General features: G+C 33.7%; 1 protein-coding gene across 7 annotated transcripts in view; it reads left to right on the forward strand.

Annotated features, from left to right (window-relative positions):
* Nucleotides 1-19,359, forward strand: part of LOC128212035 (myoferlin-like) — a 75,445-nt gene that overhangs the window by 8,933 nt on the left and 47,153 nt on the right. For 3 of the 7 annotated variants that reach the window (XM_052917261.1, XM_052917265.1, XM_052917263.1), the window contains exons 4-17: nucleotides 1,014-1,116; nucleotides 2,445-2,567; nucleotides 3,247-3,267; nucleotides 5,317-5,466; nucleotides 5,761-6,006; nucleotides 6,327-6,473; nucleotides 7,163-7,206; nucleotides 7,825-7,907; nucleotides 8,536-8,639; nucleotides 9,183-9,251; nucleotides 11,302-11,345; nucleotides 14,654-14,730; nucleotides 17,857-17,957; nucleotides 19,153-19,266. In XM_052917261.1, coding sequence (XP_052773221.1) covers nucleotides 1,014-1,116; nucleotides 2,445-2,567; nucleotides 3,247-3,267; nucleotides 5,317-5,466; nucleotides 5,761-6,006; nucleotides 6,327-6,473; nucleotides 7,163-7,206; nucleotides 7,825-7,907; nucleotides 8,536-8,639; nucleotides 9,183-9,251; nucleotides 11,302-11,345; nucleotides 14,654-14,730; nucleotides 17,857-17,957; nucleotides 19,153-19,266 — 1,426 coding nt within the window. Of the gene's footprint in view, nucleotides 1-1,013; nucleotides 1,117-2,444; nucleotides 2,568-3,246; nucleotides 3,268-5,316; nucleotides 5,467-5,760; nucleotides 6,007-6,326; nucleotides 6,474-7,162; nucleotides 7,207-7,824; nucleotides 7,908-8,535; nucleotides 8,640-9,182; nucleotides 9,252-11,301; nucleotides 11,346-13,015; nucleotides 13,093-14,653; nucleotides 14,731-17,856; nucleotides 17,958-19,152; nucleotides 19,267-19,359 lie in introns of all 7 variants that reach the window. The other 4 variants (XM_052917262.1, XM_052917267.1, XM_052917264.1 and 1 more) reach the window with 2 other exon arrangements.

A 19,359-nucleotide genomic window follows, 5' to 3' on the forward strand; every position in this document is an offset into this window, starting at 1 on the left:
GATCATGAGGTTTAGAAAACTCCTATATTTTGGGGGTCACAAGGTCAAAGGTCAACGTCGCTGTGACCTCTAATGTAAAAAAATATTTCCGTGCAATATCAGGAGAATGCTTTGTTCGTTTCCGATCGATAACTGGAAAACCGCATGACCTAGGATCACCAAACTTGGTAGGGAGGTTGGTCGTGAGGTGTAGAGGATCCCTATTGTTTTTGGGGTCACTAGGTCAAAGGTCAAGGTCGCGGCGACCCCCAATATAAAAAACATTTCTGCTCAAAATCTTGAGAACGGTTTGACCTAGGTTCACCAAACTTGGTAGGGAGGTTGGTCGTGAGGTGTAGAGGATCCCTAGTGTTTTTGGGGTCACTAGGTCAAAGGTCAAGGTCGCGGCGACCCCCAATATAAAAAACATTTCTGCTCAAAATCTTGAGAACGGTTTGACCTAGGTTCACCAAACTTGGTAGGGAGGTTGGTCATGAGGTGTAGAAGATCCCTATTGTTTTTCGGGTCACTAGGTCAAAGGTCAAGGTCGCGGCGACCCCCAATGTAAAAAACATTTCCGCTCAATATCTTGAGAATGGTTTGACCTAGGTTCACCAAACTTGGTAGGGAGGAAGTACAAATTTCATGTCCATCATTGATTATTTCTCACCTACGACCACACAATGGGGGAGACATGCGCTTTTTCAAAAAAGCAATCTCTAGTTCTTATTAGTATTCAGACTCATGCTTCCAGCAATGGGATTGCTGGACGGATACATATTTAATCATTTACAGGAGCTCTGACAACCATTAATCCATTAAGTAGATTACAACTCCCAAAAAGAGGAATTCAAAAGGCTTTTTGCGCTGAACACTAAGGAACAGACAGCTTTTATTTTTGTTCTACTTAACAGTTGCGCACAGCAGCAGGGCTGTGCCCGGCCTGCAAATGTTATAGTTTAGACAAAGATAAACAAATAAACACTAACTTTTATTAACAACATGTATAACTTCTATGATTCTGTTTTTTCCAGACTGCTTGGTACAGCCAAAGTTCCTCTTGCCGACATCTCCAACGGCGGAACTAAAGATGTGGACACGATCTTGTTCGATGGGAACAACACACCGCTGCCTCAGGTACATACGTGAAGATGAATATTTCACTTATATATATTGGCCTCTCTTTGGAAAGTGTGTGAATTTCATATATTTCTTGTGAAAAGAAAAATGTTATTAACAGAACACAAACTATGAGAACTTGTGACATTGTGTAAATGTTCAATGCAGATAACTTTCCATGGGAAGCAAGTAAACATTTTATATTAAATGTAATTGAAAAACTTACATTTTCTAAGAATATAATATACATTTTCAGCAATAACATTGCAGATAGGCTATCATTAAGTACTCAACTTAACCATTAAGATTTCAACTTTCACCAGTGTTATCCGATACACACTCCCTGTGTCAGAATCATCATTGACAATGTGTCAGCCAATGAGGTTGTATTCTAAGTTAGTTAGCTACGCCTCATTCTTAATCATTCAGATTTTACTTCATGTCATCTTACTATTACTTGGAAAGAGCAATATGCTCATCATATGCTTTTTACATCCCCACCCAAAAAACATCCTGCTGCATACAGCTTCACAGTGTACATTTATACTTATGCCAAGATTGAAGATTATTTTCCACGTTGTGTGTATTACCTGACCCAAGTATTTTGAAAATACTTTAAGCAATTACTCAATAACTCAACTAATTTTACCACTATACTGCCTTGTTTGGTTTACAATATTACATGGTTTTACTCTGTTAGAATTCTATTCTCTCACATAGAATATATTGATAGAGAATTTTAGTGAACAATTTGAACAATAGTGATGATTTTTTTAGTTATAACTCACAAATTTTTAATTTGCATATTTAATGACCTAATGGAGGAAGTTAACACTTAGTTGAAATATGATGTAAAAATAGTCATTAAATAGGAAAACACCAGAATTAATTTCCTTTCCATTTACAACATACACATGTTTAAATAGCATATTCAAAAGATTAAAAACTTCAGAATTTTAAAGAAACTGGGGCCTGCATCCTGAACAACCCAGTGCTTTATCATCTACTAGAACCACAATACACGATATATGTATGCATAAAATATCTATAATTAAAGAATATTTTTTTTTACCTGTTCATGGGTTAAGGTTGAGTCATGTATGTACACCGTCAATCACTGTAGCTGTCGACCCCTTGTCGACGCCATGTCGACCCCTAGTCGACCCCTTGCATAATAGTGTAAAAGGGCAGCAAGTATCTGCTTGATTTTGATTTTCAGTTAAAAAAACAGACCATGAATTAGTGACCTTTCACCCTGCAAGGGTCGTGTCCACCAATTTTTTATATTACTGAAGTTATTATCTTTGATTTAAGGTTCTTATAATTTTATGTTTGACATTTTATAGTCAAAGATTAAGATGCGTGTGACCTTTACCCCTCCCGCTCCAAAACCTGGCGCAGCCCCAGCTGCTGCCAGCTCCGGCGACACGACCGGGACAGAGGTTGGCATGGACGGAGATCTGGGGGAGGTAAGAGAAGGATTAAAGGTTTTAGTTTAAACTTTGTTTTACAATGTGAAACCAGTTATTGCACTATTATTTATAATAATCACTCTTGTTGGCATGGTGGTACGCCAGGGTGTGGTCATTTTTGTTGGGGAAAATGGAGTACCTGAATGCAAACGACTTGTCCAGTTTAGTGACCACAATCCAAACTCATTTTGGTTGAGAAGCGAGGGTGCTAACCAATGCGCTAACTGGACAACCTTTAAACAAAGGGAAGTAATTGATAAAATCTACTCAGTGCTGGTTGCTCGAAAAACTGCTTTTCATAAGGCTAACAGTCATAATTTTCAAGTATTAAAGATTCAGCGCAGAAACAGAGTCTTCTGTTATATGACAGTTTTTGAAAATGAAGCGATAATATTACATCATGTTATTTTGTGGAGAAATAGAATTGATTTGAAGGGCATGAACAGGTGAATGCTCATTATATTTAAAAAGAAGATATTTAATCATGATTTGTGTGATGAAAGAGCAGTAATTTAAAACATTTAAAGTCGCAGCGCTAAATACTACTTTTGTTGTGGTTTTGTTTTAAAGAAAGTTTTCTTCTATGTTTAATTGTAATTATCCTTTGTTATAATATTAACTTTCCTCACAATTTTGATTTGAATCTAACAACGTCCTGTTGTTTTTCCATACACAGCTTGGACAGGAGAATCCCGAGGTTTGATTCAAAGAGAAAAATAAATACCATGATTAACTAACTTTAAGTTTATATCCTATTATGATATCATATTCTGGATGCCCTTAAACTTTCTGTTATAAACTAAATAAGGTTATTACAGCTTCTCCAAAATTTCTCTGCAAATCTTATTAACTTAATCTTAATCTTATTAATATTAGATTAGTGGGGTAACTTAGTTTGCGAAATTTAAAGCTGCACTCTCACAGATTTACCATTTTGACAACTTTTTTATTTTTTTTGTCTTGGAACGAGCCAATTTTTGCGAAAATCCATGGAAACCAGTTATATAAGACTGCTGACAAAAAATAGATTGCAGAATTTGATATTTATGTTCAAAAATTGATGTTTTATGCATTGCCTATCCTTTAGTAACAGTTTAAGCCATAAAACATTTATTTTCGAACGGAAATATGAAAATCTACGATCTGATATTTTGTCGGCAATCTTTTATCATTAGTTTGCAGATATTTACGCAAAAATTTGCCCTTTCCAAGACAAAAAATAAAAAATGGTAAATCTGTGAGAGTACAGCTTTAAATTGATAAATTATTTGATGAAATGAATATTTTGAATGATGCATATTTTGGTGTATTGACTATTGATTTTGAAGCATATGTGATAATGCCCATGGTGAATGCAATGTTACTCAGCGTCCTTCAAAATATAAAACTGAAGTTTTGCACCAGAAATAAATAAGATAAAAAATAAAAATAAATTTGTCAAATTGGAGATTTTGCAGATTTCTGTGGTTAAATTTTCGGGAAGTTTTAGACCTATATAAATTCTCAAAGCATCTTTCTCGGAAAAATTATGTAGGAATTTAGAATGTAACATTACTGGCACAAAGAATGTATATATGTGTATATATAAACTGACATTTCTTAATGGTATAATTATACCATGTTAAATTAACCCCCATTTTATTTATGATAATAAACGTTACATGTAATTGTTTCCAATTAATGGTCTAATTAACCAAGTGCATGAATGAATAGTAAAAGGGAATCTACCAACAGAACATTATAAGTATTGACATTCCAGCTACTGAGCCGATTCTGATTTCCAAATAAGGCAAATAAAAATCAATTGCTAGGTTTTCATCCAATTTTGTTTTTAAATGGGGGCAGGGGTGACATTGAATCTTTTATTTTCTTAGATGACTGCTTTACAGTTGAATATGGTCCATGCTCTTTCTTATTGCATTAAGGACAATAACACATGTGTTTTTCACATTTCTTCTTTTTTACATGTGAATGTTATACATTGACAGTATGAATAAACGCCAGTCCTGGACAGAACCAGACCGATACGCAAATACAAACCCTAGTTCAACATTTTTATATGAGTCAGTAATTTTTATTGGGGCAGCAGGAAAAATAGTGGTCGGGCGGGGATGAAAATCTAGCAATTAATTTATAGTCTCCTAATGTAACTTGTTCCATTCCAAGGATAATTGTTAACAGGAAGACATTATTTTGTGTTTCCCAATACTGACTCTCAAAAGGATGATTATTGCTACTTAAGATAGTAATCATACATGGAAATGATCCAATAAACGGACTCACAAAGCATAGCTCTTTTATACCTAATATGTCTAATAGATTCTATATGAATTCCTTCAATGATCTGAGATTACTGTTAATTGCATGTAATAATTGATTAAAGGTTGACTTTTGACCCTCTTTATGGGTAATTATATATGCATGAGAAATTAACCAACATTTTTTCTTTCATATATACTGATGAGAATTATTTTGATTGCCGGAAATATTTATTGTGAAAATATGATATAATCACAGTTATTTTTAAGAAAAAATCTAATTTAACCCTTCTGTTTTGATGAAAATCATCTTATACAATTCCTAATTTTCACTTTTCTAATTAGTTTCACTGTTATGAGTATTTAGTTAGTGACTACTCCCACTAAAATGCTCCGATTAGTTTTTGCTCCCCTGAAATGATCTCCCTTTAACACTCTTGTCAATTAACTCGCCGTAAAATATTCTCCATTTTATAAATACTCTCCAGGAAGAGGAGGAAGAAGAGGAAGTTGATCCAGGTCCCCCACAGATTGACCCAGCTACCGGACAGCCCATTCCCAGACCCAAGAAGAAAAAGAAGAGAATGGGACGGCGAAGATTCCGCGGGAAACTGTCAAACAAACCACAAGACTTCCAGGTAAAAATATATGTGTTACTTTTTAGTTGTAAGTTAATTGGGTTATTTAAAATGTATTCTTTGAAACATATTATGGCCTCTTTTAAAAGGATATACACCAAAAAATAAGTTCATTCAAAATAAATAATCAAAAACTAACCATTAACCTTGACTTAGCATTTAAATGAAACATTGATCATCTTCTGCTGCTTTGACAGTAACATCAATTTGATGAGGGAATATTGCACAAATTCTTAAAATATGTATATTATGTCACTAATACATTAAGGTTTGAACACAATTCATGTGTTTCAGATCCGCATTAAGGTGTTGGAAGGGAGGCAGATTGAGGGCTCGAACATCAAGCCTGTTTGTAAAGTCTCATGTTATAATCAGGTCAAACAGACCCGTGTGAAAAAATCCACAAATTCCCCATTTTGGAATGAAACTTTCTTCTTCAACTTTAATGCGTCCCCTGCAGAACTGTTTGATGAATTTCTGGAGTTCTCGGTCTTCAACTCAAAGAAACTCCGATCCGATGCCTTGATTGGTACTTTTAAGGTAAGCGTGTGTTAAAGAGGGTACGATTGATGATTATTTTATACAAGGAACCTTCAAATTCACAATTTTAAAACAGTCAATGCTTTCTGGTTCTATATGTTTGGTACGTTCATACATTGTATATGAATATAGTACATTTAACTTCTGTTTGCAAACTATTACACTACATAGTAAGTAAAGAAGTAAATAACGTCTCCATTTAATGATTGTGGATATCAAAATAGTTTTCTAAAAATACCTTACTTCAATATTGTCGATAATTAAAAAAATGTCACAGTAATTCAAACATCACATCAACAAAATACCACTGTTTCTTGTAGATGGACATCGGTATGGTTTGGGAACAGGCAAACCACGCGTTCGCAAACAAATGGCTGCTTCTCAGTGATCCTGAGGATACTATGGCCGGAGCCAAGGGATACCTCAAGTTCTGTGCCATCGTGCTGGGCCCGGGCGATACACCACCGGTAGGGGACTTTTATTTAATATTTTTGATTTTGCTTTTGGCAAGGACTAAATTTTATTTGTAACAGGAGGTGGAGAGAGGGTGGCAAGGTTTCCTATAAGGCTTGGAGATACACCACCGGAATTTGATATTATAACCATATCGTCTGTTTTTTAGCTACTGTCATACAGGGGTTCTTAAACTCAGGATAAATCTTGAAATCAAGATAGAGTTTTTTTAATGTCAGACTATTGTACAGTTGTAAAGATTGTTTTTTGCTTGGACATTTACATAAACAAGCAGAAGGAAGTACATTGAAATGAATAAATAATGAGTTCAGAAACAATTTCAAACATTGTTTTTACCCTGCTTTGGGCATGAATTCCTGATACTTAAACTGAGCCCCGTATAATTATCATCTGATGGAAGCCCGTAGCTCGTACCTTTGGTGTTGCTATCGTGCAAAAACTTGGCCATAACTCAAAGAAAGTCTAAGATACGAACATGATACCTTGATGAATAATTCCCCTTGATTGATTGTGAAAACACATACATTATCTTGTGGTGCTCTCCTAATTATTATATCTGATGTTAATGAAGCACAAATTTCATGAAGAAATTTTAAATGAAAGCGTATTCTTTGATAAATGTTCTCTGGTAGAATGCTTGCTGTTGTTTAACCATAATGTTTTATCATGTTTGTTATTTCAGTCCATGAAAGGTCACACTCAAGATGAATCAGAAGACATTGAAAGGTAGATGGTGTCTTTATCTGGAACCTCTTACTTAACAACTGCATTTAACAAATATATTTAAATTATTATTTTTTATGTGGAAAGAAAGAAACATGAGGTCTAAAAGAAATTGCAGAGTTAGTGTTGTTAAAGTGGAGTGCTCAGTCAGGGATACATGATATTGAAAAACCGATATGTCTCGATAGGTAATAGAAGTGATGCAGATCAATACGAAGAGGAAATCATATTAATACTTTCTTTATATTTTATGACATGTATTGAATTTGCATTTTAATTGTTCTTGATAGCTTCAGTTTAGCTATAATGAACAAAATAATCACTTTGTAAAGAGTTAATTTTTAAGATTGCAGTAAAAATTCACTTATTATGGTCATCATTACATTATTAAAGTATATACATTTAATTTACTATATTTCATATTCACAGGTTATCAAAACAGAAAGTGAAATAGTTATGGTATAAACATTAAGACTAAGTTATTTTCCTTTTTTAAACATGTATACTCATAGCTACATAAAGCTCTTTGGAGCTATTTTACAGAGCTCTTCAAAACCTATATATTCAATATGCTGCTAATGAATTTGCCTGATCTTTAAATGTATACTATAATCATTTCAGTAACCTATTGCGTCCAGCTGGAGTACAGTTGCGGCCGGCGACATTTGCTCTCAATGTCTACAGATGTGAGGATATACCTAGAAGTAAGTAATTCTTATTTTTATGTTATTGTTGAACTAGTTTTATTTGAACTTTTCATTGTAAATGCAATTAACATGGCACAAGTGGTAGCCTCTCTCTGCCTGTGACTTGTCTGAGGTTGTTTGTCCGAGGAAGGTCAAAGTAATCCATTTGTTTATACTGCTATGTCCTATTATTTATTGATGAAATGTAATTCTGTAAATGGTAAATTGAATGACTTCCAGCATCGTTTTAATTCTAAATGGTCAAATATTCACCTTAGTCACTTACCGACATGAAACAGTGTAAATGGACAAGTTGCCAGTTGTTTAACTAAACATTCTCAGCTCTTACCAATATTATGATAAATGGAAGCACATTGTCAGACTTCTTAATAAAAGAGGCTTGCTTGCCAAAATTGACAGTTCAAATGGGAATTTGGAAAAATAAGTGAAAATTCAGTAAAATAAGTAGGAGCTGGTCGGTTACTATTCGTGATGTTTTAACTGAAACTTATTGAGAACCATGCATTGTTTCATTATCCCAAAACAATATTGAGAGAGTGCTCAGTCCGCCAAATCTAAGTCTCAATCGATGAAAATTTAAATGGTATCATTTAATCTTAACACATTTTATTTATCTCTCCTTCAGTGGACACAGCATTCCTGCAAGGTGTGAAGAAACTATTCAGGATCGGAGAAGAACAGAAAGAACTGGTCGATCCATACCTGGTCATGAACTTTGCTGGAAAAGAGGTATGCCGTTACACAACTTAACATAGTCTTAATAACAGAGTAGTGAGTGATATTAAATGTGGAGAAATGATGTGTATTGTTAATGATATATTGCAATGATTTTTCCTGTAGGATAGGGAACTATTTTCTAAAATTTTGAAACCAACTTAATTTTTGTTTGCAACTTTAGACCGATGCATATCTGTTAAAGATATGAAAAAAAGATAACATTAATGCTCTTTCCGTTGTTACAATACTTTTGGTGCTTTCTTTTTAGCTCGTCGTTTTTTACTAAAAAAGCTCTGGCAATTAAGACAGTCTTGGTGTCATCAGCGATGGTTCATTGTGCATGGCAATAACTCAAAAACTGTTCAAGATATTCAGATGAAAATTGGTACACATTTTGCCAGAGACATAACCCACATGGATAAAAAGGGCATAATTTTAGATTAATAAATGTTGAGTTATGCCCCTTGTTTGACCGAAAACAAAAACAGACAAGAGTTCGCGTTGGCTCTATGATGCTCTTGTTATAATAATGTTAAACCCATGGTTTGTTTTCAGGTGCAAACCAAAATCATGTACTGCAGTGACCATCCGGAGTATAACCAGACCCTCAAAGTGGGGCTACAGGTACGTGCTCATGTATTGACTTGAGACACATGTAAAATGTTGAGTAGTCTGAGTGCCGTCAAATTGCATAACAAATCGCATGATGTTTGCAAGTAGTTTGGACGTCTGCATCGATTAGATGCAGTTTTCCATTCACTGACTTTCATATTTGATCCCCGAGGAAATCTTTTTTCCAGATTTCTTTTATAAGTCAATGGGAAAATGTTATCAATATTCTGATTTTGAAATAGATTAATAATCAAAAAGTAAATTCATTGTAGTGATACATTGATGTGTGAAGTGTGAGGCAATTATGATCATGGAATTTGTGCATCTAACAGTGAAAACTGTTCATACTATGTTTTCATTAAATGTGCAGGAAAAAGCAATCCCCATGTGGTTTGTTATTAAACAATTGGGAGTTCAGCAGAATAATGCTTTATTTTTATGCCCCCTTTTGAAAAAAGTGGGGTATATTGTTTTGCACATGTCGGTCGGTCTGTCTGTCTGTCTGTCTGTCTGTCTGTCGGTCGGTCGGAATACCAAATGGTTTCCGATCAATAACTTGAGAACGCTTTGACCGAGGGACCTCATACTTGGTATGTGTATTGGTCATCACCAGCAGATGAACCCTATTGATTTTGAGGTCAGTGGGTCAAAGGTCAAGGTCAGTGTGACCTTTACATGAAAAACGGTTTCCGATCAATAACTTGAGAACGCTTTGACCCAGGAACCTCATACTTGGTATGTGTATTGGTCATCACCAGCAGATGAACCCTATTGATTTTGAGGTCAGTGGGTCAAAGGTCAAGGTCAGTGTGACCTTTACATGAAAAACGGTTTCCGATCAATAACTTGAGAACGCTTTGACCCAGGAACCTCATACTTGGTAGGTGTATTGGTCATGACCAGCAGATGAACCCTATTGATTTTGAGGTCAGTGGGTCAAAGGTCAAGGTCAGTGTGACCTTAACATGAAAAACGGTTTCCGATCAATAACTTGAGAACGCTTTGACCCAGGGACCTCATACTAGGTAGGCTTATTGGTCATGACCAGCAGATGAACCCTATTGATTTTGAGGTCAGTGGGTCAAAGGTCAAGGTCAGTGTGACTGTAAGCTGAAAAAAGGTTTTCTGATTGTCCATATTTTATTTTCTTATATAGTAGACAGTAGAAATTTATATGTCACTAAATGCATGAGTTGAAGTATCAGTTTTCAGTGAACATCTAGTTTAATTATGCCCCCCTTCGAAGCAGAGGGGTTATATAATTGCTTTGCACATGTCGGTCGGTCTGTTGGAAGACCAAAGCTTGTTTCATTATTCGAGTTGATCAAGGTCTACCTGCGCATAATGGCTGCATTATGGCTTGACGTCGGTTGATGCCATCATGACTTAATTTTTTTTAAATACCATCAGTGACATGAGATAGGAGTGACTGTAATTCCCTGTCAAATTCAGATATTAAAAAACTCGAAGAAACAGAGTTAGATACAAGATATTCCTCCAGAAGCGATACCCTAGCTCTTTGCCAAAAGAACTCTTGGTACCTTCATGTGCTCGGAGCGAAGCACCTTTACACATGATACAATTTTTCCTTGGTTTAACCAGTTAGATAGATGGATATGTTTTATTCCTCTAGTAACAGAGAGCATAACATAACGCTATTTCCAAGTACTTTCCTTCTTTTAATGCCAAGGGCACACGGCAGGGGTTTAAACCTCTGACCTTATAATGCTGAATCATGTTTCAAACTCGGACCTACTTATAGCATCCAAAGCATCAGACCCTCTGTTGTCTGATTATTTTCGACAATGGTGCAATATCCAATTCTGACCATAAAAATATGGACAGGATCATAGGGTGTGGCTAAATGTAGAATAAGTTCCTTTTTGTTTCTTTTATCTTTAGGGGTGGAGTTTAACATAAACCCATCAGGTATAAAAAAATGGTTTGATATAAATGGATGTTGATTATATCAATTATTTTATTTTCTTTCAATATGAAAAACAAAAATGTTCATTTGATGTTTTGTAATAATTGTATTGTACACAATTTGCATCATTTATAGTTCCCCTCGATGTGCGAGAAGATCCGACTGTCAATGAAAGATTGGTAAGTTCCGTTCTGTGACAATCAAAGTTTATTCAGTAAAAATTAGTTTGAAGTAATCATTGTTTTTCTATAATTGAGTATATTTGATTTTTAAATGATGCTTTATTGTAATTATATACATGTACATTACTTACTGTATGTTGTTGATTAAATGTTCCAGTGTCAAAGTATCATCTAAACCTTTACAAAATGAATAAACTAAGTCAATTCAAAATATATAATATTCCTAAAATGTCTTTGATTTTTTCTGAAACTATGATTTTGAGTTTAAATTCAAAATAATGATATTGATGGCCTAAAGAATGCATTTTTGTTGTTTATTATGTTGAATGCATTAAACTTTCCATTATTACCCTTGTTATGTACTCTTGTTTGGTCGGAATGGTATAACCAACATTTGAATTGTTAACTTAACCAGCATTCTGTTTGTGAACTTACAAAATGGACCATGGTTAAACTAATGACATGGATGGGACAGAGCTACAGATATTTTTTTTGCTTAAAGTGTATTGTACACCCATATGTAACTTGTGATGTGTGATGACCTTGGTTTCTTTCAATAAAGTGTAATGGTGGTTGTTAAAGTCTACTGGTACATCGTAGCGCATACATGTATATTATATGCACGAAAGGCTTGTACCTAAACACTGAACTAGATTGATTAAAATAACCGGACAAGGGAAGTCACTGCATAAGAGTTTAATTGATTCTACACTGGTTTAGTGGTATCTTGGATGTGGTCAAAGCTGTTGTTGGTTGTAAATGGTTGTAAATTGATTGTAGTAATGGTCTGCCCGTATATCATTTTGTATTGGTACAGATACAAACAAATGTTGCATTTTATATCTTAATTGGTGCATGATAAAGCGTGCAGTTTTTGCCAGTTACGACTCTTATCTGTAGCTCTGAAGGGACTAGAACTAATTATTTGATTGTTGCATTTTGTTAGTTGATCATGATTGTTATTTCATTTATTCTGCTCAAGTGGTTGTTTATGCATTTGTTAGCATCTTGCTCTGACATACTGTTGAATGTTTGAAGTTTGCGACATGCTTTTTTTTTTCGGCCAGGTTTTGAGAGGTTAAATTATTATAATTTTGTTTTGAAAGTTTTTGAATTGTTTTTTTAAACTAACCACACCCATATCTGAACACAGACAACAATTAGTCAGTTAATAGTTTCCTCTTTTTACATTTCAGACTTTATTCATTTTTTAAAATTTGTGAATATTAAACTGTCGCAAACATCAAGCAATTTACTGTTATCTATAGTTCTGGGAAAGAAACAATTATGAATGAATATTTGTGGTGAATTAATTTCAATTCTTCTGACAAAACACATGAATCATCAGTGTTGTTCATTCATGAATGAGTCTTTCGGGCAAATTGTTACCAAATAAATACATGAGTTTATCATGATTTTATGCATAGTATACATTAAAGGTATTAACACAGCATTAAATATGTCTTAGTCCTGGAGCGTCACAAGGCGTTTGTTAATATTATTAAGTTTCTTTGTTGCAAAATAAATCAGAATACAAATCCTTGCAACGCAAATTTTTATGCTCTTTTGGACATCATGAATGACATCATATGCTAAAAATAGATTTAAAAAACAACTAATGATTTCATTTGCTAAAACTAGATTAATCATAACTTTGACCTTCACAGGGATAGAGTGACAGAGGATGATTATATTTCCACGGCGACCCTGAAAGTATCAAACATTTCCGCTTTAGGAGAAGATGGTTGGTCTAAATCACACCGTCCATACACATCTGTTTGGGGCCCTAATTTTTGTAGCCAGCTTTATTTGGTGATGTTTGTTAAAGCTGCTCATTTGCCTTAAATAATATCAATATATAAATCAGATGAACTTTAGTGAAAATTAAAAGTATCATGTTTTTTTCAATTAATTTAGTTTGTGTTATGAAATTTAAAGAGAATAATTTAAAGCTTCTCCTTAAAATATGCAAATGAGTCCTTTGATGAGCACAATATGTAACAGTGGTCATGTACATAAATCTGAACTTCTAAACTGTTAATAAAGTTTTTTTTGTTTTTTTTTAATGAGTAACGGTATTTTACCAGTAATGTACACATTATGATTATGGTATATTTTTTTTTGTGATATTCAGATTTATCCACATGGTCAAACAGCAGGTGTTGTTGTTGTCTGAAATAAGTTATTTACAGGTCTAGTTTCGTTTGTCATGAAAATAAGATATAGGAATTATAATGTATTGTAAGCATTTCCCAAAATCGGGCAAAGGCATTATGTCATATTTGATTGGATCACAGTCATCACACGATGTAAAAAATACTATAAAACTCACTCAATATATGTTGCAAATTACATGGCAAGAAAAGGTGAACATCTTATGGGAGTTTTGTCTGCCAATGCTAAAAATAAGTTGGGACTTTCCCTCGGGGATTTTGTTAGTCTCTCCATTGTACCATTTTGCCACTCTGTAACATTTTGTCCTACACATAGTTCATGTAACATTAACAAGAAATCTTATTTTCATGACTACCGTTTTTTTTTAAATTGGTCGATTTCTTTACAGTTTTCCATTACACTTAGGAAAGAGCCGACTTGGTTTAATTTGATAGAAATTTTCTGCAGGAATTTGGTTATGTTTTTTTCATGTTTGTATGGATTTGGAAAAAGGATTTTCTTAATTATTGTATTTTTTTCCATTCCAAATTTGAAATGAACTAAACACCTTTGTTTGCACTGAGATTTGTTTACAATAATAAGCATTTTAAGTCAGAAAAGCATATTTTTTTGGCATTTTTTTTTATTCCTTTGAAATTGTACATTTTGTTTCCACATTTTGCTTATTATCATGTTTGATATATGCATGACATTGTGTTTTAACAACAATAATTATGTCAATTTAACATATAGCACAGTTTAATAATAAAAGTAATTTTAAACCTTAAGTAAGTTTTAGAGTTCTTAATAAGCATGTAAATCATAATTATTATATTATGCATGTTAGTTTTATTATTCTTACATCAAATGGCTTGTGTTTCATGAATGCAAAATTTCATAAATTGTTTCAAGGTAAATTGACATATTTCATATTGCATGTATATTTCATATTGCATGTATAATCATACCAACGAATAAACACTATACATGTATCATCATTAACAATATTTACGTCTTATGATATTCCAGGTAATACTAAAAATGAAGTCCCCAGTCTTCCGATACTCTGATTGCTCACTAATATCTATATAACTCTTTAAATTTGTTTCCCCGATATTTATCGATTATTTATCTGTATTTTTCGCCATCAGGGACCGCATTACAGCAGACGATTATATCGGTACAACTTTTGTCGAGATTTCAAATATCTCTTCTTCGGGAGAACATGGTATAAAACTTTCCCAAGTCCAATTTTAGCTATTTGACCCAAAGATACAGTAAAATCTCATTTTCTTCTTACATCAGTTTTTTATTTAAAAAGGTTTTCCCCATATATTCTATTTTGTGAAACGTAATAAAAACTGTGAATAGTACTCATAAAGAATAATGCAAAATATTTAATTTATTATAATTTATATATAATTATATGTAAAAAAATTGTGTTGTTTGCTTTCTCTGTTTATATTTAATGCTTTCTTTTATGTTTATGTTGTTTTGTCAAATTGCAGTGCTTTTTACTAACACTTAAACACATGCTTATTAAAGGGACACGCTCATGTTTTTGTAAAAGACATTTTTTTTTAAGAAAAAATAGTGTGGCCAAATCATTAGGAGCATTAAAACTAAGACTGCTATGGCTGGAATCCTTCAGCAATTGTTGGTACTTGCTCAAATATTGTCTTTGAAGACCACAATTTTCATAAGTGTTAACAAACCATTTGGTCACATAGCTTTGTTGTTGCGTGATTGGTTCATTCTTATAATCACTTGATGTTGTCAATGTACTGTTAGGAGGTCAAAATATCCACCACTTTTGTTCAAGTCTAGGTGGCCTTGTGGAAGAGGCATCAGTTTCTAGTTTTTTCTTGCCTTTACTGGTGTAGGTTTGAATTCTACTAAAACAGAAATACTTTTTTAGAATTTAACTGTTGTTTTTTTCCTGCATTTTGGATATCATATCGTAAAATAAAGTGTTTTCAGATGCATTACCGGGAAAACTAACTTAATGTCCAAAAACATGAGCGAGTACCTTAAATTTAAAGATTAAAATAATGAAGTTAAAAATATTGGTCTATTTTAGACAAAGATGAGGGTAATTTTTGTTTGCATTTTTTTTGAGTGCTTGCATTATTACTTTAATGTAAGTGATAGATTTTAAAAAGTCCTTGCACAACTATATTTAGTGTGAGAATCACTTTCTTCAAAAGCTTTTTTATTGCTCATGAAAGCAAAACAATGTTTGCACAATTTTAGATCTACTTCACATTAAGACAACTAACAAATTGCACAATTGTTGTGTATAGTGCAGAATTGTTGTTATATTTTTTGTCCTGTCTGTCTTCTATAGAGTTTTTTGTGGGGTTTTGAAGTATGTTTGGGAATTTTATTGAAATAAAATTTTAATATTTTTTATTGCTTTTTCGGAATTTTTTTTTAACAAGTGTTAGCGTATCTTTTGATAGCATTGGTGTTAGCATATTTGTCAGCTTGCAAAAACTTCAACTTGGCCCTTACTTATAACCATGAAGATATTAGTATATTAGATGTTAGTATACACACTGCCCACAGCAAAAGCACGTGTGTAACAAGGCCCATAACTCTAGCTTTAAAAATTGCTGAGATATGCACATTCCAACAACAACAAAAAACAACATACAATTGTTTAGTATATACTTATTTATTTGTTTGATTGATTGTGACAAAAGCTGATAGCTTATAGAAACACTCTTGAGTCCCTTTTCTGGGCAGAAACCAGTACTATGTCCTTTTTGAGAGGGCGTGAGAAAGTACACCTGTTGGGGATCGAACCCACAATCGCTTGGGTGAGAGGGGGCCACCTATACCACTAGACCACTCTCACCATTGCAAGTGTTTGCATCTGTCTTTGGTGACCTGGGTCTTGTTTTCTATCTGCATCCCATGGTATGAAACTTCAAGGTTATATTTAGGCTAAGATGTTTGCATATTTAAATGTTTTGATTGGTTAATAGACAATCTATTGACCAATTAAAGGAAACTATTGGCTAACTTAAACCAATACAAAAAGCTAACCTGTTAAATTCAATTGGCTGTGTCTATAAATAAGGTTTTATATTTGAAAGTTATACATGTATGTTTAGTTATACTGTGAAATCATTTATATTTGTTGGCATGAAATTTCGTGGTTTGCCGAAAAAATACAATTTCGTGGGTACTTGAATTCGTGGTTTTTCATTTTTGAAAAAAAAATCGAATATGCTTTCGTCCTAGATCGTCTGCATAATCTCCACCCGCCGGCCCGTGATTTCCGTTTTCTACATCACAGGGTTTATGACACTCGCTAAAGTGGTATAAGATGCCAATTAGTGCATATACCCATGTCAATTATCGTTTGTCACGTTGGGTGCTCAGTAACCTCCAATGTAATCGATTAATTATTTCATTGAAGAAAAAAATCAAATACCGACACTCATCATGCACCTGGAGATTTTCATTAACAGCACACGTTTAAACACGTGCTTCTGTCATTTGGTTCATAAAACACAATTAATTGATTTGATTTATTATTTGTTAAAGGCAAATATAATTTATTAACAAAACACTGATAGTAAAATATACAGTGAGACAGGTATAATCGCTGGATACTGCGACTTCTGTAACGAATAAACTTGTAGGTACATAACATGGCAGTTGAAAAAAGTGAATTAAGGATCTATACTTCGTGGGATCTTAAATTTGTGGATCACCCTACCCACGAAAACCACGAACATTAATGCCCCACGAACATTAATGATTTCACAGTACATGAATGTTTATTTAAATTTTTAGTGTTTTAGATCAAGTTTCTTTTATTTCACATTCCATTTTAGATTATGAGGTTCCCTTATTTAAAAAATGCCAAGGCAACTGTTTAGAATAACATTGAAAGAATGTAAACTTTTGGTATTATCATGATGTATTGAACAGATTTAAATAATCTATGGTCATTTGAAAAGTGAATAATATTTTGCTGATTACAGTGTCCGAATTATGTTCTTCTTTAAAAAACATAACAAAATGTAGATCCTTAAAACAGACTCTAGATTGTTTAGTCACAAACTTTAGTTCATTAAAACACAAACTTTAGTTCATTATTCATTTAGTTAAAATTTCACGATGTTGTAATTTCTAGAAGCAAAATAATGCCAATAATTTTGCAGCTTAATGAATCTTATGTTTAATGTAAATACGATCAATTTTGATAAAAAAAAAAATTACACTATCCTGTAACACATTTAAACCATTAATTATGTTTGATGAAAGATTAATGTTTATGGGTGATTATATGTTTGATTGGGTTACATTTGATAACAAAATGAACTATTTCCCACCACAGGATTTCTACCAACATTTGGCCCATGTTTTGTGAACTTTTACGGGTCTCCACGTGAATTCTCCGAGTTGCCGGACGAATATGAAGACCTTAACAAGGGAAAGGTGAGTGTCTAATCTTAAACAATGGGGGATTCATATTTAAGGGGTTGTGTGCACAGTTACATGTATTTTTTATGCCCCCACAAAGTGGCGGCATATAGGGTTGCCCTTGTCCGTACGTACGTCTGTCTGTCTGTACGTACGTACGTCCCGAAGATTGTTTCCGATCTAATTCTTGAAAACCGTTTGTCCAATCCTCACCAAACTTTAAACACATGTTTGTGACCATAATATCTTGATCAAGTTCGATAGTCATGGAAATCGCTTTAGTCATTTAGGAGTTACGGCCCTTTTTTGCCAAAAATACTTCAAAAATATATGTTTCCAATCTAATTCTTGAAAAGTATGTGTCCAATCCTCACCAAACTTTACATACATGATTGTGACCATAATATCTTGATCAAGTTCGATAGCCATGGAAATCGCTTTTGTCATTTAGGAGTTACGGCCCTTTATTTGCAAAAAAAGACTTGAAAAATACGTCCCGAAGATTGTTTCCGATCTAATTCTTGAAAACTGTTTGTCCAATCCTCACCAAACTTTTAACACATGTTTGTGACCATAATACCTTGATCAAGTTCGATAGCCATGGAAATCGCTTTAATCATTTAGGAGTTAGGGCCCTTTATTTCCCAACAATACTTAAAAAATATCTTATCCGATCTAATTTTTGAAAAGGATTTGCCCTTGTGCAGATTATCCTGAATAATCATTATGGCTTATTTCTCTGAGCCAATACAAGTCTCCATTTCTCCTTTTAGGCCAATTGAGGCACTCTTGTCTTTCATTGACTTCTGACACCAATAAAGTAAAGGCCCATATTCATGAAAGTCTTGAGTGAGTTTCAGACCCTTGCTAGATTTGAAAGAATACATCTCGAATTTATTGTAAAAACACAACTTTGGAACAATTAATGGTGAATATTGTTGTTCATGTGACAATAACAGGTTTTAAAATTATTTACAACCATTCAACCCCCCAATAGTGACATAAATTGATTATTGATACATTTAATTAAACAAAATGTCACAATTTATTTAGCTGCATCAAAATTTCCCTGGGCTTATGTCACAATCCCCTGGTTTTCTGATCAATTTCCCATGAGAGTTCCTAGAAATATCTCATGTATGATCTTGAACTCAATCCCAGCTTTAGAACATGACCATTAAAATATTGTATAATCCAATGTTTCCTCCAGGGTGAGGGAGTGGCGTTCAGAGGTCGTGCACTGGTGGAGTTGAAGACAATTGGCGGGGAGCTGCCAGAAGTGCCAGTAGATGATATTGGCTCTGAGGATGTGCTTAAAATACAGGTTAGTAGGTCAAGGCCTCAAAGTCAGTATATTTTGGGGTCATGGATTTCTTATGATCATGAGGTCATTTTGTCATGAAATTGCGGGAAGTGC

Source organism: Mya arenaria, chromosome 12, assembly GCF_026914265.1.
Source record: "Mya arenaria isolate MELC-2E11 chromosome 12, ASM2691426v1".
In the NCBI taxonomy this organism is placed as follows: domain Eukaryota; kingdom Metazoa; phylum Mollusca; class Bivalvia; order Myida; family Myidae; genus Mya; species Mya arenaria.